At 42.6% G+C, this 26,416-nt stretch overlaps 1 protein-coding gene across 2 annotated transcripts in view; it reads left to right on the top strand.

Moving 5' to 3' along the window:
• The window catches only part of Nfatc3 (nuclear factor of activated T cells 3), a 90,147-nt gene that overhangs the window by 13,651 nt on the left and 50,080 nt on the right, over nt 1-26,416 (top strand). For both annotated transcript variants that reach the window (XM_004661667.2, XM_004661668.2), the window contains exons 2-3: nt 16,982-18,116; nt 22,591-22,753. In XM_004661667.2, the coding sequence (XP_004661724.2) occupies nt 16,982-18,116; nt 22,591-22,753 (1,298 nt within the window). The remainder of the gene's footprint in view (nt 1-16,981; nt 18,117-22,590; nt 22,754-26,416) is intronic.

Genomic DNA, 26,416 nt, shown 5'->3' with positions numbered 1-26,416 from the left:
GGGCTGGAGAGATGGTTTAGCAATTAAGCACTTGCTTGTGAAGCCTAAGGACCCCAGTTCGAGGTTTGGTTCTCCAGGACCCACGTTAGCCAGATGCACAAGGGGGCGCACACGTCTGGAGTTCGTTTGCAGTGGCTGGAGGCCCTGGCGCGCCCATTCTCTCTATATACATGCCTCTTTCTGTCTCTGTTGCTTTCAAATAAATAAATAAAAATAAAAACAAAAAATTAAAAAATATAGCATTCTCGGGCTGGAGAGATCGTTTAGTGGTTAAGGTGTTTGACTGCGAAGCCAAAGGACCCACGTTTTATTCCTCAGGATCCACATAAGCCAGATGCACAAAGTGGCTCATGGGTCTGGTGCTCATTTACAGTGGCTGAAGGCCCTGGAACACCCAATTCCCCCCCACCTTTCTATCTCTCTTTCAAATAAGATAACAATTTTAAAAAGATTTTAAAAATCAGTAAATTGTGGGGGGAGGGAGGGAATTACCATGGGATATTTTTTTATGATCATGGAAAATGCTAATAACAATTAAAAAATAATCAGTAAATTAAAAAAATTAGCATTCAGGGCTAGAGAAGTGGCTCAGCAGTTAAGGCGCTTGCTGGTAAAGGTATAGGACCCAGGTTCGATTACCGAGGACCCATGTACAGCCAGATGCACAAGGGTGTCTGGAGTTTGTATTGGCTAGAAGCCCTGACATACCCATTCTCTTTATCTACATGCTCTCTTTCTCTCTCTCAAATAGATAAAATCAAATAATAGCATTCAAGACTGGAGATATGGCTTAGTGGTTATGGTGCTTGCCTGCAAAGCCAAAGGACCAAGGTTTGATTCCCCACTACCCGTATAAAGCCAGATGCGTAAAGTAGTGTATGCATCTGGAGTTTGCAGTGGCTGGAGGCCCTGGTGTGCCCATTCTCTTTCTCTCCCTCTTTTCTTTCTCTGCTTGCAAATAAATAAACAAAATACTAGATTTTTTTTTTTTCTTTTTTAGCTTTTTGAGGTAAGGTCTCTCTCTGGCCTAGGCTGACTGGAATTCACTGTGTGGTCTCAGGGTGGCCTCAAACTCAGCAATCCTCCTACCTCTGCCTCCTGAGTTCTGGGGTAAAAGGCATGCATGCACCACCACAGCTGGCTTAGAAATTTTTCAAAAACAATATTTTCAATATATTTATTTATTTATTTGAGAAAGAGAGAGAGAGAGAATGGGTACGCTAGGGCTTCTAGCCACTGCAAACGAACTCCAGATGCATGTGCCACCTTGTTCATCTGGCTTATGTGGGTCCTGGAGAATTAAACCCAGGTCCCTTGGCTTTGCAGGCAAGCGTTTTAATGGCTAAGCCATCTCTCCACCACCCCCCTTTTTTTGGGGGGGGTTTCGAGGTAGGGTCTCACTCTAGCCCAGGCTGACCTGGAATTCACTATGTAGTCTCAGGTGGCCTCGAACTCTCGGAGATCCTCCTACCTCTGCCTCCCGAGTGCTGGGATTAAAGGCGTGCGCCACCACTCCCGGCTTCCCCCCTTTTTTTTTTGAGGTATGGTCTCACTCTGGCCCAGGCTGACCTGGAACTCACTATGTAGTCTCAGGGTAGCCTTGAACTCATGGCAGTCCTCCTACCTCAGCCTCCTGAGTGCTGGGATTAAAGGCGTGCGCCACCATGCCTGGCAGGAAATATTTTTTTAGAAGGCATTCACCTGGCTGGGGACTCAGTAATTAAAGGTGCTTGCTTGTAAAGCCTGCTGGAAGTAGAGATAGTAAGAATATTCAACTCTTTTTGGAAATTTGGTTTTCAGAGCAAGCTTCCTCAACCTTGGAATTATTGACATTTTGAGTTGGCTGATTAATGTGAGAGGTTGACTTACGCTTTGTGGAATGTTTAGTAGCATTCCCGGGCTCTACTCACTATATTCCATGTTCCTACTTATGTGCCAGGACTGCTTCTGTAGCCATGACAAGTAAAGTGCTGAAATATGATGAGCACCGTTTTTATCTCAAAACAGTTTGAAAATCTGCATTTCTACTGTCTAATGTTTTTGTTTTCTGTCCCAGCAGTATCTAACTTAGTATAATATAACGAAGAAGATGACTAGATTGATCCTAAATGCAAATTTCTTAGGTCAAAAGATAGATAGAGCGGGCTGGAGAGATGGCTTAGCGGTTAAGCACTTGCTTGTGAAACCTAAGGACCCCGGTTCAAGGCTCGATTCCCCAGGACCCACGTTAGCCAGATGCACAAGGGGGCGCACGCGTCTGGAGTTCGTTTGCAGTGGCTGGAAGCCCTGACGCGCCCATTCTTTCTCTCTCTGCCTCTTTCTCTCTCTGTGTCTGTTGCTCTCAAATAAATAAATAAATAAAATAAACAAAAAATATTTTAAAAAAAAGATAGAGCAAAGGAGGTGGCACATACCTGTAATTCTAGCACTTGGGAGGCAGAGGTAGGAGAATCATTGAGTTTGAGGCCAGCCTGAGACTACGTAGTGAATTGCAGGTCAGCCTGAGCTAGTGAGACCCTATTTGGGGGGGAAGGAGTAGATGGATGGATGGATGATTGACACACACACACACATACATGCATGCATGCATGCAAACATACATACATACATAGGGTCAGAAAGAAGGTGGTTGAAAAGATGGAGTTGCTTATTTAGATGGGATGGGGAGGAAATTAAGCTAGGAGATGAAAGATAGATTGAGATAAAAGGGGTTAAGAGATTATATATCTAAAAGTGGTACTGCAGACTATTGATGTAGCTCAGTTGGTAGAGTGCTTGCCTTACATGCAAGGAGGCCCTGGATTCAATCCTCAGCACCACATAAAACCTGGCACGGTGGTGTACACCTGTAATCCCAGCACTTGGGTGTGGAGGAAGGGAGAATGGAAGTACGAGTCATGCCGGGCATGGTGGTGCATGCCTTTAATCCCAGCTCTTGGGAGGCAGAGGTAGGAGGATCACCACCAGTTTGAGGCCACCCTGAGGCTACATAGTGAATCCCAGGTCAGCTTGAGCTAGAGTGAGACCCTACCTCGAAAAACCAAAAAAAGGAAATATGAGTTATCCATAGCTACATAATGAGTTAGGGTGGGGAGGAGGAGGGAAGGGGAAGCAAGAGAGGGGAGAGAGAAGGAAAAAGAGGGAGAAGGGACAGAAGAGTTAGGTAGGTAGAGTGGTCAGAGATAGAGATTTTAGGATTTCAAGATGACAGATAGGAATCACAAGGGCCCTGGAAGTGTCAGGGTATGTATGTTCCTGGGAATTGGATGCTAAAGAAAGGTAAGTGATAGTCAGGAACTTTGTTGAAGATACCTTGAATCCAAGTAGTTTCTAGAATAGAAAGGAAACCTCTGCTGGATGTCATTGACCTGCCATTTGGTAATCTAGATCAAAGGTGATTTGTGTTGAGTAGGCTGCCAAAAGAATGGTAACAGTTTCCCGAGGCAGAGAGAGATGTAGGAGTGGTTAAAATAATACTAGCACTGTCTTTTTAGCACTAGAGTATGAATTCGAGAATAAATGAATGAGCATCATTATATATTACAGTGGCTACTAAGAAAGTGTTCTAAAGAGTCAGCATTTAACTGGAGATATGGAGATGGAGGGAGTCTGCTGTTACGTTGAGAGCAAAGAAAAATTGATGAAGGATGTCAACCCTTGTTAGTAGGCTAAGATCCAGGGAAAGAGTATGGAGTAGAAAGGAATTAAGAAGACAGATTAGAAGCCAGGTGTGGTGGTGCATGCCTTTAATCCCAGCACTTGGGAGGCAGAGATAGGAGGATCACTGTGAGTTCAAGGCCACCCTGAGACTACATAGTGAATTCCAGGTCATCCTAGGCTAGAGTGAGACCCTACCTCAAAAAAAAAAAAAAGAGAGAGAGAGAGAGAGAGAGAGAGAGAGAGAGAGAAAGAAACTAGATCGGGGCTGAAGAGATGGTTTAGAGGTTAAAGCGCTTACCTGAGAAGTTTAAGAACTCATGTTCAAATCTCCAGGTCTCATGTAGCCAGGCACACAGTGACGCAAGCATGCAATGTTGCACATGCACACAATGCACAAGCGTGGAGTTTGTTCGCAATGGCTGAAGGCCCTAGTGCACCCATTCTCTCTTTTTTTCTCTTTGCCTCTTTCTTTCTCTCTCAAATAAGGAAGGAAGGAAGGAAGGAAGGAAGGAAGGAAGGAAGGAAGGAAGGAAGGAAGGAAGGAAGGAAGGAAGGAAGGAAGGAAGGAAAGAAGGAAAGAAGGAAAGAAGGAAAGAAGGAAAGAAGGAAAGAAGGAAAGAAAGAAAGAAACAGGTTGGCTCTGAACATGGTGACACATGCTTATGATACCAGCACCTGGGAAGTAGAAGCAGGAAGGTCACCTCAAGTTCCAGGCCAGCCAAGGCTACATAGAAAGAGCCCATTTCAAAACAAAACAAAGTCCCAAAGATGATGGGGGCTTGGAAGAGATACAGAAATTGTATTTTATAATTGATTTCTTTTCTGAAAACTGTGACTTTTGTACACCTTAGTCTTCTTTATTGGAAATATGAGGATTAGTATTTGTACTACTGTGGTGATATAAATCTTACTGAGGGGCTGGACAGATAGTTCAGTGGTTAAAGGCACTGGCTTACAAAGCCTGACAGCCTGTGTTCCATTCCCCAGTACCCATGTAAAGCGAGACGCACACAGTGGTGCATGCTTCTGGAATTGATTTGCAGTGGCAAGAGGCCTTGGTGCGCCCATACTCACTGATTCTCTGTCTGCTTCTTTCTGGAGTTCAGAATTCTCCCTCTGAGTGCTAGGATTATAGGCATGTGCCATTACGCCCAGTTTAGTATTTCCTTCCTTCCTTCTGTCTCTCTCTCCCTCCCTCCCTTCCTTCCTTCATTTTTGTTCATTTGTATTTTGGCTTTTCGAGGTAGGTTCTCATTCTGGTCCATGCTGACCTGGAATTCACTATGGAATCTAAGGGTGGCCTCAAACTCTTGGCGATCCTCCTACCTCTGCCTCCCGGGTGTGCTGGGATTAAAGGCATGGACTACCACGCCTGGCTTTTTTTTTTTTTTTTTTTTTTTTTTGAGGTAGTCTCACTCTAACCCAGGCTTACCTGGTGAAGCTCTCCTACCTCTGTCTACTGAGCTCTGAGATTAGGCGTGCATTACCAAGCCCGGTTTGTCACTATTTTTAATGTTGAAGCTTCTCTTAGATGTTTGCTGATCATTGCTATCTGCTTAATTTTCTTAAATGAGGCACTAAAATTTTATTGGTTGTTCTGTGATAACAAGTGGTACTTGCCATCTTAAACTCTTATGGTAGAGGTTTTTACTAGGTGACCTTTGATGTCATTATTTGTAGATTTTCTCCTTAGGCTAATTAAATTCCCAAGAGAAGTCTTCCAGTCTATTGCCTACAGAATATAAGTCTATTATCTTGTGAGCCAAGGGAATAGAAAGGCACTTAGGGTTTCAATATACAAGTTTTACAGAGACTTTGTTTCATCATCCTGTTTTCAGAATAGTTGCCCAGGTTCTCAGTCATCCTTCTTTCACCTCTGGAAAATTTCATCTTCTGCCTAAATGAAAAGTAAGCCAGTACTATTGAATGAAGGGAAAAGTGTGGAAGTTTGGGAAATGGGCTAGTTTTTGTTGTACAGCTTTGTTCCAATCATGTATTTAGTTTTGTCTTCACTTCTGTTTTCAGTAGTAGCTGGGAGTGCATTTCCTGAGTGTTGTGGGCTCCTTTCTTGTTGCTTAGGTTCTTTCCATGCTTCTGGCTTTTTGGATCCTAAATCAGTTACTGAGTGTCCTACATTCTAGCATTTGAAAATTGTGTTGCTATGGTTTCATCTTCTGTTCTGCTTGTCTTATAATTTTACACCTTTAAAAAATTATCATTAAAAAATTATCATCATGGGCTGGAGAGATGGCTTAGCGGTTAAGCGCTTGCCTGTGAAGCCTAAGGACCCCGGGTCGAGGCTCGGTTCCCCAGGTCCCACGTTAGCCAGATGCACAAGGGGGTGCACGCGTCTGGAGTTCGTTTGCAGAGGCTGGAAGCCCTGGCGCGCCCGTTCTCTCTCTCTCCCTCTATCTGTCTTTCTCTCTGTGTCTGTCGCTCTCAAATAAATAAATAAAAATTAAAAAAAAATTATCATCATATAGTAGGGTTTTGGTAGGATTTGGACAAATGTGTGCACACAGGTACCATGGTGCAAGTGGAAGTCAAAAGACAATTTTTGGGTTGGTCCTTGTCTTTCCTTCTCATTTGAGGCAGGTTTTCTCCTGGATCTTGCTCTGCTGTTGTTCTTTGCTGTGATCACTGTGAGCTTCTAGGAAATTATCCTGTCTGTCTGTGTATCTGTCATATATCTATTTATCTACTTCCCCTCTCCAGGTAGGGTCTCTAGCCCAGGCTGACCTGGAATTCACTATGTAGTCTCAGGCTGGCCTCCAACTCACAGTGATCTACTTATCTGTCTCCTGAATGCTGGGATTAAAGGCTTGCCCCACCATTCCTGACCATATTTCTTCTTATTTATTTACAAGCAGAGAGAGAAAAGAGAGACAGAAAGAATGAGTATACCAGGGCCTCCAACTGCTGCAAATGAACTCCAGCTGCATGTGCCACTGTGCATCTAGCTTTACATGGATATTGGGGAATCCAACCTGGGTCGATAGGCTTTGCAAGGAAGCACCTTTAACCACTGAGCCATCTCTACCTCCTCCTTTTTCTTTTCTTTCTTTCTTTCTTTCTTTTTTTTTTTTTTTTTTTTTTATGTAGGGTCTCCCTCTAGCCCAGACTGACCTGGAATTAACTATGTAGTTTCAGGGTGGCCTTGAACTCATGGCAATCTTCCTACCTCTGCCTACCGAGTGCTGGGATTAAAGATGTGCACCACCATGCCCGGCTTCCACTTTCTTTTTTTTAAATAAATATTTGATGGGGAGGCACATAGAGAGAATGGGCGTGCCAGGGCCTCTAGTCACTGCAAACGAACTCCAGATACATGTGCCACCTTGTGCATTTGGCTTACATGGGTGCTGGGGAATTGAACCTGGGTCCTTCAGCTTTGCAGGCAAGGGCTTTAACTTCTAAGCCATCTCTTTAACCCCATCCATATTCTTTTTTTTTTTTTTTTTTTTTTTTCGAGGTAAGGTCTCACTCTAGCCCAGGCTGACCTGGAATTCACTATGGAGTTTCAGGGTGGCCTTGAACTCACGGCAATCCTCCTACCTCTGCCTCCCGAGTGCTGGGATTAAAGGCATGCGCCACCACGCCCGGCCCCATCCATATTCTTAATGTTGTGTATCATATCACTTGATTTTCATTTGTTGCATTACCCTTACATCTCTTGTACAAATCCCACTTGGTTCTTTTAATGTGTTACTGGATTTGGTTTGCTAATAATTTAGTTGAGAATTTTTTGTGCCAGTTTTAATATGGATATTGGTATGCAGTTTCTTGTAATATGTCTTGTTTTGGCATCATGAAAATCAGTTGGTCTGATAGAATATATTGGCAAGCATTTTTTCCTTTTCTGTTTATTGGCTTTTTTTTGAAAATAAGATCTCACTGTATAGCCTAGACTGGTATGAAACTCACTATGTAGCCCAGGCTGGCATAGAACTACAATAATCTTGCTTCTGTTCCAGAGATTAGCAATTACACCTGTGTGCTGTCATGCGCCACCTCCACTTCTGTTCTTTGAAGTTTCAGAAGGACTGCTGCTATTTTACATAGTGTATTTTAATTATATTCCCACTCATTATTTTCTTTTACTCCTCTCCTGTTAAACCTTTTCTTTTTCCCAACTAGTCCACCTTCTACTTTATATCTAATCTTAGGGATTACGTATAATCCTTTGTGTAAGTGATCCACTGAGTTAAATTAGGGTTGCTTCCATGAGCATGTGTGGTGGTTTAATTCAGGTGCCCCATAAACGTAGGTGCTCTGAATGCTAGTTCTCAGCTGATGGAGGTTTGGGAATTAATGCCTCCTGGAGACATTGTATTGTTGGGGGTGGGCTTATGGGTGTTACAGCCAATTTCCCTTGTTAATGTTTTGGCACACTCTCCTGTTGTTGTTGTACACCTGAGGAAGTGATGTCCACTGTCTGTCTGCGCATGCCTTCATTTTCCCCTGCCATCATGGAACTTTCTCTCAAGTCTTTAAGCCAAAATAAACTTTTTTCCCCACAAACTATTCTTGGCCTGATGTTTTTTGCCAGCAATGCAAACCTGACTGCAGCAGTAAAGTTGGTACCAAGGAGTGGTATCATTGCTACTAGACATCTGAGTGTGTGGTTTTGGGCCTTTTGGAGCTGATTTTTTGAGAGGAATATGGAAGAATTTGAAATACTGGCCTAAGAGAAGCCTTGCAGCACTTTGTAAGTACAGCTTGATGGACTATTCTGGTTAGAGTTGAAAGGCCTGAATGCAGTAAGAACTATGGGCTGTGAGGTTTGGATTATGAAAGTGAGAAAGAAAGAGCTTTGCCTGGAGTGTGCTAGAAGCAGATTGTGTGAGAAACTTGCTGCTATACCTGTGTCCTGAGAATTTGTGTGGGGTTGCATTGCATAGAAATGGACTGGTGTGAGCAGAGGGATATAGCACAGAAAAAAAAAAATTGCAATCTTTTGGCTGAAACTGCTGCCCATTCAGCTGTAATTGTATGAGAGATTACAGCCATTGAGATTGAGCCAGCTGACCTGCATTGGGACAATAGGAAGAATACAGATACTTTTGAAGGGACCTGAATGCTCAAGGAGTGCCCTGTTCTTCAAAGTCTGCTTTATAACCCCCTGGATTAACAACTTGGCACCCCACCTGATATTATAAAGAATATAAAGAATGCAGGGAAGAGAGGGTCATTGAATTTGCAACATGGTCTTATGTTTTGGAACATGGCCAGTGTGGAGCAGGATTGCCTGCATGGAGACCCGGAGGAGCCATGAGGGTGTACCACATATGTAGTGGAGACCCAGTTCAGGACCACGAGACAGGCGCTGAGGAAAGCTGCTGGCCCTAGATAAAGTTTCCAGGACTCTGAGTAGCCTAGCTGGAGGGGCAGAATTGGAACTCCATAGACTTGCTGCTGGTTAGAATTACTAGACTTGGCAATTTGTCACTAACTAGAGTTGTTGGACTTAGAGCTACAGAGTTTGATGTTTGCCCTGTTTAAATCTTGTATTGATTGAATATTTCTTTGCTATGCCCAATGCGATCATTTGTGAGTGTTTATTCTGTGCCATTATGGGTTTTTTTTTGTTTTGTTTTTTTGGTTTTTTTGTACTACGGCTCAGTTAAGAGATCTTGGCCTGGGATAGAGAGATGGCTTAGCATTAAGGTGTTTGCCTGCAAAGCCAAAGGACCCAGGTTCAACTCTCCAGGACCCATGTCAGCCAGATGCACAAGGCTAAGCCTGCGTCTGGAGTTCATTTGCAGTGTCTGGAGGCCCTGAAGTGTTCATTCTTTATCTGCCTCTTTCTCTCTCTCTCTCTCTCTCTCTCTCTCTCTCTCAAATAAATGAAACAATTTAAAAATTTTTTAAAGAAGATGTTGGACTACGGGAATATTGAATATCATTAGGATTGATGAAAAACTATGGGGACTTTTAAAGTTAGACTGAATGCATTGCATTTACATCACAGATGGTTATCAGTTTATGTGGGTCAGGGGTGGAATGTGGTGGTTTGATTCAGGTGCCCTCCTAAACTTAGTTTTTCTGAATGCTAGGTTCCCAGCTGATGGAGATTTGGGAATTGACACCTCCTTAAGGCAGTGCATTGTTGGGGGCAGGCTTATGGGTTTTTTAGCCAGTGTCCCCTTGGTTGCCCATCTGTTGTTGACCATGAAGTGATGTCCACCCTCTGCTCATGCCATTGTTTTCCTGTGCCATTATGGAGCTTCCCCTTGAGTCTGTAAGCCAAACTAAACCTTTTTTTTCCCCACAAGCTGCTCTTGGTCAGGTATTTTCTGGCAGCAATGTGAACCTGACTGCAGCAGCATGAGTGGTAGTTATTTACTGGAGTATAGGCAACTTGAACTCAATGTGAACTATGGCTACGGCATTCAAAGAAGTGACTCCTTTCCCCAAGCTAAGGTTAATTGCCAGTAGTTCCTCAGGGAGGAGTGGTGTTTCATGAGGCTTACCCACATCTATGATTCTATGATGAAATGTTGATTGGCCCAGTTTTGTGCAGGTCTTATGCAAATAACCACAGCTGCTGTGAGTGCAATAGTCAAGCCATGTCTACAACACAGTATTGCACTGCACTCCTGGTACTTTGGCTCCAAGAGGAATTAATTCCCAAATCTCCATCAGCTGGGAACCTAGCATTCAGAACACCTAAGTTTATGGGGGCACCAGAATCAACCCACCACATTTGGTTAGTGGGGAAATAACTCAGTTAAGGCGCTTGCCTGCGAAGCCATGTTCTACTCCCCAGATCCCACTTTAGGGAGACACATGCACAGTGTTGCACAGGCTCACAAGGTGGTGTACCTGTCTGGAGTTGGATTAAAATGGCTGGAGGCCCTGTACGCTAATTCATATTTTCTCTCTCTCCCTCTCCCTCCCTCCCTCTCCCTCCCTCCCCCCCCCCCTCATCCTTAGGCTTTGCAGGCAAGCACCTTACAATTGCTAAGCCATCTCTGTAGCCTTGGCTTATTTTTTTTTATTGACAACTGCTATAATTATAGACAATAAACAGGATAATTATTTCCCCTTACCCACTTCCCCTTCATAAATCTACTCTCCAATTAGTCTTTTTTTAAAAAAATTATTGTTTATTTGAGAGAGAGAAAGTGTCAGGAAGAGAGAGAATGGGCATGCCAGGGCATCCAGCCACTGCAAACGAATTGCAGATGCTTGAGCCACTTTGTGCATCTGGCTTATGTGGGTACTGGGGAATCAAACCTGGGTCCTTAGGCTTGGCAGGCAAGCACCTTAACCACCAAGCCATCTCTCCAGCCCTAGTTTCTTTTATTTTGATGTCATGATCTTTTCCTCCTATTATGATGGCCTTGCATAGGTACTACCAGGCATTGTGAGGTTGTGGATATCCAGGCCATTTTGTGTCTGGAGGAGCACGTTGTAAGGAGTCCTACCCTTCCTTTGGCTCTTACGTTCTTTTCACCACCTCTTCTGCAATGGACCCTGAGCCATGGAAGGTATGATAGAGATATTTCAGTGCTGAGCACTCCTGTCACTTCTTTCCAGCACTATGATGCCTTCTAAGTCATCCTAAGGTCACCACCATCTGAAAAGAGAAGCTTCTCTAACCAAAAGTAAGAGTAGCATTAATATATGGGTATGAACATTAAAGAAGTGCTTACTGGGCAGTTTGGTGAACAGTTGCCTTATTTAAAAAAATTATTTATTTATTTGAGCGGGGGGGGGGGGAGGGAGAGAGGGAGAGAATGGGTGCACCAAGGGCCTCCATCCACTGCAAACGAACTCCAGAGACATGCCCTACCTTGTGCATCTGGCTAACATGGGTCCTGGGGAATGGAACCAAGGTCCTTTGGGTTTGCAGGCAAGTGCCTTGACCATTAAACCATCTCTCCAGCCCTCGCCTTATTTATTGATTTTGTCTGTGAAGAAATTCTACCATGACAAACTGTTTCACATTTTCTTTTTTTAAATTATTTTTATTGATAACTTCCATAATTGTAGACAATATCCCATGGTAATTCCCTCCCTCCCCCCACTTTCCCCTTTGAAACTCCACTCTCCATCATATCCCCCCCCCCCCAGGGCTTACTGGGCAGTTTGGTGAACATAGTATATACATTTAGCCAGCCACCAGCAGACATTACACATCTAGGGCTCGTGACTACCCCTGTTGTAGGTTTTTAGTATTGGGGATGCATTCCCTCCCGTGGAGTGGGCCTTCAGTCCAATTAGAGAGCAGTTGGTTTCCCCTTTAACACATTTTCTAATTTTTCTTCTGCTTGCCTGTGAGTTGTAAGTCATTGTGATAAATGCTTACTGTGACAATGCTTATATGTAATGTGTTCTTTTGGCATAGTCATATCACTGCATGATAAACACAATGTTTTGCCATCTAATTTGATAACCAACTAACATAACTCCATAGTACTTTAAAAGAGCAACATTCAAAGATCAGTTTTGTTTTCATGTGATGACTATTCACTGTTAATTTTAACGTTCCAGTATCTCAACATACGTTGCACTTGAAATGTAGTGAAAGTTAGAACTTATATATGTATATGACTTGGGACCTGGGTTATAGCTCACTTTTTTTTTTTTTTTTTTTGAGGTAGGGTTTCACTCTAACTAGGCTAACCTGGAATTCACTATGTAGTCTCAGGGTGGCTTTGAACTCATGGCAATCCTCCTATCTCTGCGTCCTGAGTGCTGGCATTGAAGACATGTACCCCCAGGCCTAGCCATGTGCACGGTTCTGGATCCAGTCCCAAGGATGTGTGCAACATGAATATACACACCAAACAAATCCAAAACTGTATTACTGTGCTCCAAGCACCAAAGTGGTGCTCACTCCTAAGGTGTCTTTTCAGTTACTCATCTATCTGTACCTTGTGGGAATGTAACCATGGACAGTATATAATTGTTTGTTTGTTTGTTTGTTTTTTTGATTTTTTTTTTTGAGGTAGGGTCTCACTCTAGCCCAGGCTGACCTGGAATTCACTATGTAATCTCAGGGTGGCCTCGAACTCACTGCGATCCTCCTACCTCTGCCTCCCAAGTGCTGGGATTAAAGGCATGCGCCACCACGCCCGGCTTGACAGTATATAATTGAATATGGCTGTGCTGCAATAAAATTTTATTTCTGGATACCAGAATTTGAATCACATCCTAATATGTCATAAAACAGTTTTTCAAAAAAAGTATTCTTAGCTTATAGACTATACCAAAATGGGTGGTAGGCCAGATTTAGTCCACAGGCTGTATTTTGACAGCCTCCTGTTTTACTGGTAGTAAAGACATGAATAAGCAATCTACATTCTCCAGATTACTCCAGACGCTTGCCTGGGGCCCTCTGGTGGCTGACAGAATATAAGACAAGTACGCCTTGAAATGGTCAAGCTTCTGAAGGAAGCATCTTGAGATAGAATTCTAGAATTGGGAACCTGAGCTACAACTTTCATTATAGTGAGATGGTAGTGACTGCTGCTGTCGTTTTCAGAGCTTGGACTTTGGTGACAGGAAAAAGATAAGACAGCACTTCATTTTTTTGGTGGCTCTGTCTTTCATACATTCTTATTTGCTTTCTCTATTCTTTATTTGGAGGAAGGGCATGTGTTAGCCCTGAAAAGACAGTGATACAATAATTACATTAGAATGAAACTGTAAAGTCTTTGGGTGATTTCCACTGTTTTCACTAAAAGAGTTGAGATTTAGTAACTTTTTTTTTTCCAGGTAGGATTCTAGCTCTAGCCTAGGTTGGTCTGGAATTCACTATGTAGTCTCAGGGTGCCTTGAACTCAACAGCTATCCTACCTTTGCTGAGATTAAAAGTGTGTGCCATCACACCTGGCTGTTTAGATTTAGTAAGTTTTTATTATGTTATCAAGTACATTCTTCTAAAACTGAGTGCAGGATGGCAAAGACAATAGTAGTTGTTGATACAGTTGAGTTCCTGGCAAGACTTGCTTAATGTTAGATGTTCCATCAAGGGGTAGATTTATTTTATTTTATTTTTTTTATTTAATTTTTTTTAATTTATTTATTTGAGAGCGACAGACACAGAGAGAAAGACAGGTAGAGGGAGAGAGAGAGAATGGGCGCGCCAGGGCTTCCAGCCTCTGCAAACAAACTCCAGACGCGTGCGCCCCCTTGTGCATCTAGCTAATGTGGGACCTGGGGAACCGAGCCTCGAACCGGGGTCCTTAGGCTTCACAGGCAAGCGCTTAACCGCTAAGCCATCTCTCCAGCCCAGTAGATTTTATTTTAATTTACTCATTTTTAAATTTAAGATTCTTTTTATTACTGATTTTGAGATATGTGTCTTTATACCCTAAGCTGGCCTAAAATTCACATTGTAGCCTGGTCTAGAACTAGTGAGTCTCCTGCCTTGACCTGAGTTGACTGACTTGCAATTCAGTCACATACCACCCTTGCCTGGTGAGAAAAAAGAGCACCTTTCCTTGACTCTACTTTCACATAATTTTAATGTACAAATCCCAAATGAGGCTTAATTTATATTATTTTTTAAAAATATTTTTATTAGCCAGGCGTGGTGGCACACGCCTTTAATCCCAGCACTTGGGAGGCAGAGGTAGGAGGATCGCCATGAGTTCGAGGCCACCCTGAGACACCATAGTGAATTCCAGGTCAGCCTGGGCTACAGTGAGACCCTACCTTGAAAAACCAAAAAAAAAAAAAATTTACTTATTTTAAGGGGAGACAGAAAAATGGGCACACCAGGGCCTCTTGCCACTACAGATGAACTCCAGACACATTTGCCGCTTTGTGGATCTGGCTTTATGTGAGTTCTGGGGAATTGAACCCTGGGTTGTCACACCTTACAATCAAATGCCTTTAACTGCTGAGCCATATCTGTAGCTCCTCAATTTACATTATTATATCATCTTACAATTCTTTTGTTTTTTAGGGTTAAAGATGTTTATTTCTTTTTTAATAGCATTCATATTTTCAGACCATATTTTCTGATTATAACTTTTGAAAATAAAGTAGTAAATAAAAATTAAAATATATTATTGCATAGGTAAATATATAATTCTGCACAAATAACTAGATGCTTTTTGGTTTTTCTAGGTAGAATCTCATTCTAGCCCATGCTGACCTGGAATTTACTGTGTAACCTTCACTGTAACTTCAGGGTGGCATTGAACTTACAGTGATCCTCCTACCTCTGCCTCCCAGGTATCCACCCATGTCCAGCCTAGATGCATTTTTTAAAAGGGTTTGTTCCTTTCTTGTTTTTTTTTTTTTTTCTAATTTAATTTATTAGTTTTCTTTTCAGCAAATTCAGGCAGTTTGGTACCATTGTTTAGGCTCATCCATGATTTACCCCCTCCCATTGGACCCTCCTTGTTGATGTAAATGGGTCGTGCATTGTGGAGTTAGCCCACAGTTATTGGTCTGATAAATGTCTCTGCATATCATGACCCAACATGTGACTCTGACATTCTTTCCGCCCCCTCTTCTGCAAAATTTCCCTGATCCATGTTGGGTTCATTTTTGGTCTGCTTCAGTGCTGAGGTGTTGGGGGCCTCTGAGGCTCTGGCTCTCTGATTTGGTAGGAGTTGATTTTTCTCTGTGTTGGTCTCCTTCCCCTTTGTGCTGGTATGCAGTTCATCAGGAAAACATCACCTTTGCTTGTTTCGCCAATTGTCCTTAGTTTCAGTTGGGCCCCTTTTGAGGTATGTTGGGGCAGCTCTCTCCTTAGGATCTGCATCTTTCTTTCCCTGGTATCTGCAGCGCAGCTAGGCCGTCGCCATCTTGGCCGAAAGTCTGGGGTTTTTTTTTTGGTTTTTTTTTTTTTTTTAAGTAGGGTCTAGCCCAGGCTGACCCTGGAATTCATTATGTAGTTTTCAGCTGGCCTTGAACTCACAGTGATCTTCCTGCCTCCACTACCCAAAAGTGCTGGAATTAAAGGCATGGGCCCACCGTGGCCTTGAACCATAGCAAACAAACTCTAGATGCATTGGCTACTTTTTGCATCTGGATTTTACTTGGGTACTGGGTAATTAAACTTGGGTCATTTAGGCTTTATGGGCAAGTGCCTTAACCTCTGAGCCAGCTCTTCAGTCTATTTATTTATTTATTTATGAGGGAGGGAGGGAATAGGAGTGCCAGAACATCCAGCCACTGCAGATGATCTCCAGACACACGTACCACCTTGGGCACGTGCTTTACATGGGTACCGGGGAATAGAACCTGGGTCCTTTGACTTTGCAAGAGGGCACCTTAAGTGCTAGGCCATCTGTCCAGCCTCCCATTTTTTTATTTTTCTGAGGTAGGGTCACACTCTAGCTCAGAGCTGACCTTTAATTCACTATAAAGTCTCAGGATGGCCTCGAACTCACGGCGCTCCTCCAACCTTTGCCTCTCGAGTGCTAGGATTAAAGGAGTGCACCACCACATTTGTCTTCTCCATTTTTTTAATAGGGTCTTGAGCTGAGTGTGGTGGCACATGCCTTTAATCCCAGCACTTAAGAGGCAAAGGTAGGAGGATCGCCATGAGTTCGAGGCCATCCTGAGACTACGTAGTGAATTTCAGGTCAGCCTGTGCTAGCATAAAACTTTACCTTGAAAAACCAAATATAAAAATAAATATAGGGTCTGATTGTGTAGCACAGGCAGGCCTAGAACTCACTGTGTAGCCGGTAGTCCAGACAGGTATTAACTACAGTAATCCTCCTGCCTTTGCATTCTGTGTTCTGGGATTATAATAATCATGAGCCACCATGACCAAGCTAGTCTTTTAAAAATTTGTGTGTGTGTATGTATCCGCAACTGCACAAGGGTCTCTTGCTGCAGATAGGCATGCCAGATGCTCGTGCCACTTTTTGCATCTGGCTTTTTGTGGTGGTGCTAGAGGATTCCACCTAGGTCAACAGGTTTTGTTAGCAAGCTTCTTTAACCACTGAGCAATCTCCCTAGCAACGCTTTTTTAAAAAAAATTTTTGTTTATTTTTGTTTATTTATTTGAAAGTGACAGATAAAGAGAGAGAATGGGCGCGCCAGGTCCTCCAACCACTGCAAACGAACTCCAGACACGTGCGCCCCCTTGTGCATCTGGCTAATGTGGGTCCTGGGGAATTGAGCCTCAAACTGGGGTCCTTAGGCTTCACAGGCAAGTGCTTAACCACTAAGTCATCTCTCCAGCCCCCTAGCAACTCTTTATTATTAGAGCCAATTATATCTGTTTGGCGTTCCATTTTTTTTCTCTTGGGATTACTGTTACTTATTTTTTCATCTAGTAATTAATATGTCTGAATTTTCTAATTTTTTTCCTTTGTTGATTTTTTTGCCTTCCTTCCCATAGATCTTGAGCCAGATGATTGTGCGCCCGTTTACATCTTTAATGTAGAGCCACCTTCATCTACCTTAAACTCACCTATTGGCTTACCACATCATGGATTACCATCTCACTCTTCTGTTTTGTCATCATCATTTCAGCTCCAAGGTCACAAAAACTATGAAGGAACTGGTGATATTTCTGAATCTAAATACAGCCCATTAGGTGGTCCCAAACCCTTTGAGTGCCCAAGTATTCAAATTACATCCATCTCTCCTAACTGTCATCAAGAAACAGATGCACGTGAAGATGACCTACATATAAATGACCCAGAAAGGGAGTTTTTGGAAAGGCCTTCTAGAGATCATCTCTATCTTCCTCTTGAGCCATCCTACCGGGAGTCTTCCCTTAGTCCCAGTCCTGCCAGCAGCATTTCTTCTAGGAGCTGGTTCTCAGATGCATCCTCTTGTGAATCTCTCTCACACCTTTATGATGATGTAGAATCAGAGTTGAATGAAGCTGCTGCTCGATTTACTCTTGGATCCCCTCTCACTTCTCCAGGAGGCTCTCCAGGAGGATGTCCTGGAGAAGACTCCTGGCATCAGCAGTATGGACTTGGACACTCCTTGTCACCCAGGCAATCTCCTTGCCACTCTCCTAGATCCAGTATCACTGATGAGAATTGGCTGAGCCCCAGACCAGCCTCAGGACCCTCATCGAGGCCCACTTCCCCCTGTGGTAAACGGCGGCACTCCAGTGCTGATGTGTGTTATGCTGGCTCCCTTTCTCCCCATCACTCACCTGTTCCTTCTCCTGGTCACTCCCCTAGGGGAAGTGTAACAGAAGAGACCTGGCTTAATGCTTCTGTCCACAGTGGATCAGGCCTTGGCCCTACACTTTTTCCATTTCAGTACAGTGTAGAAACTGATATCCCTTTGAAAACAAGGAAGACATCTGAAGATCAAGCTGCCATATTACCAGGAAAATTAGAGCTTTGCTCAGATGATCAAGGGAGCTTATCACCATCCCGGGAGACTTCAATAGATGATGGCCTTGCATCACAGTATCCTTTAAAGAAGGATTCATCTGGTGACCAGTTTCTTTCAGTACCTTCACATTTTACCTGGAGCAAACCAAAGCCCGGTCACACCCCCATATTTCGGTGAGTTGATGGAAAAGGTTGATCATTTTTCCTGCTTGTAAATTATTGGTACCATGTAACTATATTATCTGTTCATAATGGTTTGACTGTCTCCCCTTTGCTGTCCCCTTCTTCCCTTCCCTTCCATTCTACTACCCTTCCCTTGTCCTTCCTTCTCTTTTTTTTAATATCTTTTTTTTTCAAAATTTATTTATTTGTAAGCAGAGAAAGACTGATGGAGAGAGAATAGGCATGCCAGGGCCTCCAGCCACTGCAATGAACTCCAGACCTATGTGCCCCTTGTGCATTTGGCTTACATAGGTCCTGGGAATTGAACTTGGGTCCTTCGGCTTCATAGGCAAACGCCTTAACCACGAAGCCATCTCTCCAGCCCCCCTTTTTTCTTTTTTTTCTCCCTTCAAAATAGGGTCTCACTCTAGGCCAGGCTGACCTGAAATTCTTTTTTTTAATTTTTTTTATTTTTAATTTATTTATTTGAGACAGAGAGAGAGAGAATGGGCACACCAGGATCTCCAGCTACTGCAAACTCCAGATGCATGCGCCATCTTGTGCATCTGACTTACCTGGGTCCTAGGAAATCAAGCCTTGAACCGGGGTCCTTAAGCTTCACAGGCAAGCCCTTAGCTGCTAAGCTGTCTCTCCAACCGTGACCTGGAATTCTTTATGTAGTCTCAGAGTGGCCTTATACTCACAGCAATCCTCCTACTTCTGCCTCCCAAGTGCTGGAATTAAAGGTGTATGCCACCATGCCTGGCCCTCTTTTTTTTTTTTTTTCCCATTGGTTTTTCAAGGTAGGGTTTCACTCCAGCCCAGGCTGACCTGGAATTAACTGTGTAGTATTAGGGGCCCTCTTTCTTTTTTCAAAAGTAAATTTTGGCTGGGCATGGTGGCGTATACCATTAATCCCAGCACTTGGGAAACAGACATAGAAGGATTGCCATGAGTTTGAGGCCACCCTGAGACTACATAGTGAATTCCAGGTCAGCCTGAGCTAGAGTGAGACCCTACCTCAAAGAAAAAAAAATACGTAAATAAATTTTGTGGGCTGGAGGGAAATGGCTTCGTGGTTAAGGTGCTTGCCTTCAGAGTCCCATGTTCCACTCCCCAGATTCCACACAAGGTCACACATGCTAACAAGTTGATACACATGTCTGGAGTTTGATTACAGTGGCTACAGGTCCTGGCATGCCCATTCTCTCTCCCTCTTTCCCTCTCTCTAATAAATAAATAAATAAAACATTTTGAAAAACTAAAATTTAAGCTAGGCATGGTGGTGCAACCTTTAATCTCTTCACTGGGAAGCAGAAATAGGAGGATGGAAGTGAGTTTGAGGTCAGCCTGGGACTACAGAGTGAATGCTAAGTCATCATGAGCTGCTAGAATGAGACCCTACCTTTTTTATGTTTTGTTTTGGCTTCTCAAGGTAAGGTCTCATTCTAGCTCAGACTGACCTGGAATTCACTATGTAGTCTCAGGGTGGCCTCAAACTCATGGTGATCCTTCTACCTCTGACTCCCAAGTGCTGAGATTAAAGGCATGTACCACCACGCCCTGCCCTTCTTTAATTTTTGTTTTTTGTAATCTTTTTTTTGGTTTTTCCAGATAGGCTGTCACTCTAGCTCAGGCTGACCTGAAATTCACCGTATAGTCTCAGGGTCACCTCAAACTTATACCAGTCCTCTTACCTCTACCTTCCAAGTGCTGGAATTTAAGGCATGAGACACCATACCTGGTTTTTTTTTTTCTTTTTCTTTTTCTTTTTTTTTTTTAATGAGAGAGAGGATTTCTAGCTACTGCAGTCAAATTCAAAGACATGTGCCACCTTGTGTGTCTGGCTTATGTGGGATCTGGAGAGTCAAACAGGAGTCCTTAGGCTTTGCCTTAATCACTAAACCATCTCTCCAGCCCATGTTTACTTATTTATTTTTTTATTTTTATTTTTTTGGTTTTTCAAGGTAGGGTCTCACTCTAGCTCAGGCTGACCTGGAATTCACTATATAGTCTGAGTGTGACCTCGAACTCACGGAGCTCCTCTTACCTCTCCTTCCCAAGTGCTGGGATTAAAGGCATGCACCACCATGCCCAGCTCCATGTTTACTTTTTTAAAATATTTTATTTTATTTATTTGAGAGAGAGAAAAAATGAGAATGAATGGATGCACCAGGGCGTCTAGCTGCTGCAGATGGACTCCAGATGCATCACCATGTGCATCTGGCTTATGTGGTTTCTAAGCTTTGCAGGCGAGCACCTTATCTGCTAAGCCATCTCTCCATCCCAATGGTATTTTTAAGTACAGATTATTTTAGATTTGGGTCCATTAAGATTATATTTAACTTGTAGGTACATAAATCATTTCTAGTTCTGTATTTTCAGAATTAATATATCTAAATTAACCTTTAGACCTTCATGTTATATGAGCTATACTATTAAGGCAAAGGTTGACCTTTTTAAAGATGTTGCAGATTTCTTATGTTGTTTTAGCCATGCATGTACTAAAATTAAATTTTACCTTAAATTGCCAATTGCTTTGTGTAATCATATAAGTAATTTTTCAGACAGGTAAATAATAGGGAGGAAATAGGGAAAGCAACAAACATAATAAATTAACTTCCACAGATTCTAACCAAACAGGGGAGGAGGGAGGAGAGAGAGATGTTTAAAGAGAGACTTTTAGAGAGTGATGTCTTAGAGATTCTTATAGAGATACTGTTATGCATAGAGGTAAGCGTCTTTGCTTTAAGAATGTGAATTAATATCACTTTGATTGCTTTAATAATTACATACACATAGTTGAGAAACAGTTCCATTAACAGTTTCACAAATTATTAGAATTTGTACTTTTAAAAAATACAGGGCTCAGGCTACAGAGATGGCTCCACAGTTGAAGGTGCTTGCCTGCAAAGCCTAAGAACCTGAGTTCAGTTCCCCAGATGTAAAGCCAGATGCACAAGGTGGCACATGCGTCTGGAGTTTGTTTGTCAGGGCTAGAGGCTCTGGCATGCCCCATCCTCCCTCCCTCTCTCTCTACTTCTTTATCTCTCAAGTAAATAAATTAAAAAAAATTGTTTAAAAATATATAAAGCCGCCAGGCGTGGTGGCACATGCCTTTAATTCCAGCACTCGGGAGGCAGAGGTAGGAGGATCACCATGAGTTCGAGGCCGCCCTGAGATTACCTACTGAATTTCAGGTCAGCCTCAGCTAGAGTGAGACCCTACCTCAAAAAATAAAAAAATAAAAATATATAAAGCCGAGCTGGAGGGATGGCTTAGTGGTTAAGGCGTTTGCAAAGCCAAAAAACCCAGGTTCAATTACCCAGAACCCACATTAGCCAGATGCACAAAGGGATACATCCATCTGGAGTTCGATTACAGTGGCTGTAGGCCCTGGTACATCCATTCTCTCTCTCTTTCTCTCTCTTCCTCTTTCTCTGTCAAATAAACAAAATATTTAAATATATATATGTAAATAAATAAAGCCAAACATGGTGGCACTCGCCTTCAATCTCAGCACATAGGAGGCAGAGGTAGGAGGATCACTGTGAGTTTGAAGCCAGCCTTAGACTCCTTAGTGAATTCCATATCATCCTGGACTAGAGCAAGACCATTACCTTGAAAAACCAAATATCAACGATTTTTAAAAATAAGGGTCTTAGTAGGCGTGGTGGTCCACATCTTTAATCCCAGCACTCAGGAGGCAAGGTAGGAGGATTGCCATGAGTTCCAGGCCACCCTGAGATGACAGAGTGATTTCCAGGTCAGCCTGAGCTAGAGTGAGACTTTACCTCGTAAAAGCAAAAAAAAAAAAGGGGGGTCCTGTTTTTGTCTGCTCCTCTCTTCTGATGGCTGAACCTATACATCCCAGCTCTGGTAACAGTCCTGGTAACATTGGGCTAGCACAATGTGAGGAGGGGACCCCTACTTCCCTGTCGGTTCCCTATCTCCTTCTGCCATCCTCATGGTAAGAACTCTCTGTACTTCTCCTTCCTTCTCTTCATCTAATAAGGTCTGTAAACCTTTAAAACATATAGGAATCATAAAAGTACATAAAACAGATTTGTTTTCAGGTTAAAGAATTATTTATTCAGAGCTGGAGAGATGGCTTAGCTGTTAAGGCACTTGGTTGCAAAGCCAAAAGACCCAAGTTTGATTCCTCAGTAGCCACGTAAGTCAAGTGCATAAGGTGGCATTTGTTTGCAGCAGCTGGTGGCCCTGACGTGCCCATTCTCTTTCTACTTCTTTGTCTTTCTCTCTGTCAAATAACTAAATAAATAAAATTTTAAAAAGAACTATTTATTCAATAGCAAAATGATTTTTAAGTACTTACTAAAATCAGTATCATAATTTGTTAAGTGGTTTTATTTTGGAATACTTTGAAAGATCATAGGAAGGAATGCTAGGTACGGATAGAAATGTTTGAATCACTGATTGGCAATAATAGTATGGTAAAATTCTTCTTTGTATGTTTTGTCTATAGTACATCTTCATTACCTCCACTAGATTGGCCTTTACCAACTCACTTTGGGCAGTGCGAATTGAAAATAGAAGTACAGCCCAAAACTCATCATCGAGCCCATTATGAAACTGAAGGTAGCCGCGGAGCAGTAAAAGCGTCAACTGGTGGACATCCTGTTGTGAAGGTATGAGGTTTTGGGTCTTGTTTTGAAGATAATATATACATATTGATGGTTAAATGATTCTATTTACTTATTAAGTCCAAAGAGGGAAAACTGAAGTCTGGAGAGCCTTTATTTTGTGTGCTTGTTGACATGGCTGCACTTTGGCATTAGGTTTTCTTTGCTAGTCTAAAAGGTAATTTTTCCCTGAGCTAGAGCAAGCCCCTACCTCAAAAAACCAAAAGCAAGACAAAAGATAACTTTCTGACTTTCTAGCTTGAGAAAGAAGATTGTTAGCTGTGCATAGTGGCGCACACCTTTAATCCCAGCACTTGGGAGGCAGAGGTAGGTGGATCACCATGAGTTGGAGGCTACCCTGAAACTTCATAGTAAATTCCTGGTCAGCCTGGAAGGAGGGAGGGAGGGAGGGAAAGAGAAGGGAGGGGAGGGGAGGAAAAGAAGAGACAAGACAAGACTCAGGCTGGCCTTGAATTCACAATGATCCTCCTACCTCTGCCTCCCTAGTGCTGGGCTTAAAGGCATACACCACCACAGCCGACTTAGTTTCTACAAGTCAAGTGTTCTAAGTACCAGTTTTTGCATGTGTGTGTGCAAAATATGTGTAGTGTGATGTGTGGTTTGTTTTTATGTATAGTATATGCATTTGTGTGTATGCAGATGGTGCATATCCTGTGTGTGTGTTTGGACTAGAATTACTGACAAAGTGCCACACCCATCTAGCATTTATGGGGTGCTAGGGATCCAAACTGGTTCTTGTTCATGCTTACGTGGCAAGTGCTTTAATAACTTAGTCAATTCATGGAGTCTCCACCTTTTTTAGGAGGATTCTATTCAATTTATTGCATGAAGGAATTGCATTAGTCCAAGTTAAAAGTAGTGCCAAATGTTTACATTATACAGACTTTGAGGTTTTCAAATTTGAGACATGATGGGCTGGGGAGAAAGCTCAATGGTTAAAGGTGCTTGCTTGTAAACCTGCTGGCCAAGGTTCTGTTCCTCAGTACCATGTAAGGCAAGATACATAAAGTGGCACATTCATCTGGAGTTCATTTGCAGCAGCAGAAGGCCCTAGGACACATATACATTCATTCCTTCATTTTTCTCCCTCTTCCACACATAATAAATAAATATAATTTTAAAAAATGGCATTTGCTTGCAACTTGCTGGTCTGAGGTCAGTTCTCCTCGGCATCCATGTAAATTCGTATGCAAAGTGCTGCAGTTCCAGCGTGCCTACAGCAATGGGAAGTGGAGCCAGGAGACTCCAGAGGCTCTTAGGCTTCTGGATGGTGGAAGGAAAGGGTGGACACCTTGAGATTGACCTCTGACCTCTACCACATGCACCCATACACATCATCATCACCATCCACATACATAAATTTTAAAATTATTTATTTATTTATTTAAGAGAGATAAAGAGGCAGATAGAGAGATGAAGAATGGGTGCACCAGGCCCTCTAGCCGCTACAAATGAACACACGCATGCGCCACCTTGTGCATCTGCGTGCATGGGTCCCAGGGAATCGACCTTGTACCTTGTGTCACCTTATGCATCTGGCTTATGAAGAACCAACTCCTTGTTTTACTGATTCTTTGTATTGTTTCCATTTCATTAATTTCTGCTTTGATATTTTTACAAACTTCTTAGTGCCCATTTTCATACATGTATATAATAATCCCCAACTGCTCCCCTTCCACTGGACCCTTTATTCTCTCTCTCCTTCCCTCCCTCCCTCCCTCTCTCCCTCTCTCTCTTTTTCAAGGTAGGGTTTCACTCTAGCCCAGGCTGACTTGGAGTCTCAGGGTGGCCTCAAACTCACAGTGATCCTCCTACCTCTGCCTCCCAAGTGCTGGGATTAAAGGCGTGCGCCACCACGCCCGGCTCAATTCTTCTCTTTTCTACTTTCATGCCCTGTTTTTTTTTTTTTTTTCATTCATATGTGTGTGTGTGTGTATAAATTTTTTTAATTGACAATTTTATACTTAGAGACAACAAACCATGGTATTTCCCTCCCCTCCCCCACTTTCCCCTTTGGTGTCCTGTTTTTGATTATTTGGAATTGTCATGTTCTCTTTATGTGCTGTTGAGAACAGCAACACCTGTTTTTTTCCTATTTGGTTGGTGTACCTTATTTATTCATGTATTCATTTATTTATTTGAGGCAGAGAGAGAGAGAATGGGCATGCCAGGGCCTCTAGTCCCTGCAAATGAACTCCAAGCACATGTGCCACCTTCTATATCTGGCTTATGTGGGTACTGGGGACTCAAACCTGGTTCCTTAGGCTTCACAGGCCTTAACCTCTAAGCCATTTCCCCAGCCCAAATAAATTTTTTTTACATATTTTATTTATTCGAGAGAGAAAGAAAGAAGCAGAGAGAGAGGGAGGAAGGGAGAATGGGCATGCCAGGGCCTCTCACCAATGCAAACAAAGACCACATGCATGTACCACCTTTTCTATCTGGCTTACGTTCATACTAGGGAATTGAAGTTAGGTCCTTAGGCTTCACAGACAAGAGCCTTAACCGCTAAGCTATCTCTCCATTTCCCCAAATAATTTTAAGTGTGTATTTGTTTTTTATAACATTTTTATTTATTTATTTGAGAGAAAGAGAATGAACACGCCAGGGACTCCAGCCACTGCAGATAAACTCCAGATGCATTTGCTTCCCCCTTGTGCATTTTTGGCTTACGTGGGTCCTGGAGAATCAAACCAGGATCCTTTGGTTTTGCAGGCAAATGCCTTAACTGCTAAAAGCCATCTCTCTAGCGTAAGTGTTTTTTGTTTTTTTTTTTTTGTTGTTCTAACTGAAGAGGTGGCTCAGTGATTGAATGTGCTTGCTTTTAAAAGCATGATGGCCCTGTGTCAATTCCCCAGGACCCGTACAAAGCCAGCCAGATGCACAAAGTGGCAAATGCACCTGGAGTTCATTTGCAGTGGCAAGAGATCCTGGAATGTCCAAACTCACTCTGTCTGCCTCTTTCTCTGTGTGTCTATGTGTCTTTCTCAAACAAACAAACAAACAAATAAATAAATAAAATACAATTTTTTTCAATTATTATTAACATTTTCCATGATTATAAAAAATATCCTATGGTAATAACCTCCCCCCCCGCTTTCCCCTTTGAAGTTCCATTCTCCGTCATATCCCTTCCTCATCTCAATCATTCTACTTACATATATACAATACCAACCTATTAAGTACCCTCCTCCCTTCCTTTCTCTTCCCTTTATATCTCCTTTTTAACTTACTGGCCTCTGCTACTGAGTTTTTTCCTTCACACACAGAAGCCCAATCATCTGGAGCTAGGATCCACATATGAGGGAGAACATGTGGCACTTGGCTTTCTGGGGCCTGGGTTACCTCACTTAGTATAATCCTTTCCAGATCCATCCATTTTTCTGCAAATTTCATAACTTCATTTTTCTTTACCGCTGAGTAGAACTCCATTGTATAAATGTGCCACATCTTCATTATCCACTCATCAGTTGAGGGACATCTAGGCTGGTTCCATTTCCCAGCTATTATAAATTGAGCAGCAATAAACATGGTTGAGCACGTACTTCTAAGAAAATGGGATGAGTTCTTAGGATATATGCCTAGGAGTGCTATAGCTGGGTCATATGGTAGATCAATCTTTAGCTGTTTTAGGAACCTCCACACTGA

Source organism: Jaculus jaculus, chromosome 1 (genome assembly GCF_020740685.1).
Source record: "Jaculus jaculus isolate mJacJac1 chromosome 1, mJacJac1.mat.Y.cur, whole genome shotgun sequence".
In the NCBI taxonomy this organism is placed as follows: domain Eukaryota; kingdom Metazoa; phylum Chordata; class Mammalia; order Rodentia; family Dipodidae; genus Jaculus; species Jaculus jaculus.
Note: the sequence above shows the minus strand (reverse complement) of the source record. Positions and strands in the feature narration are given on the sequence as shown.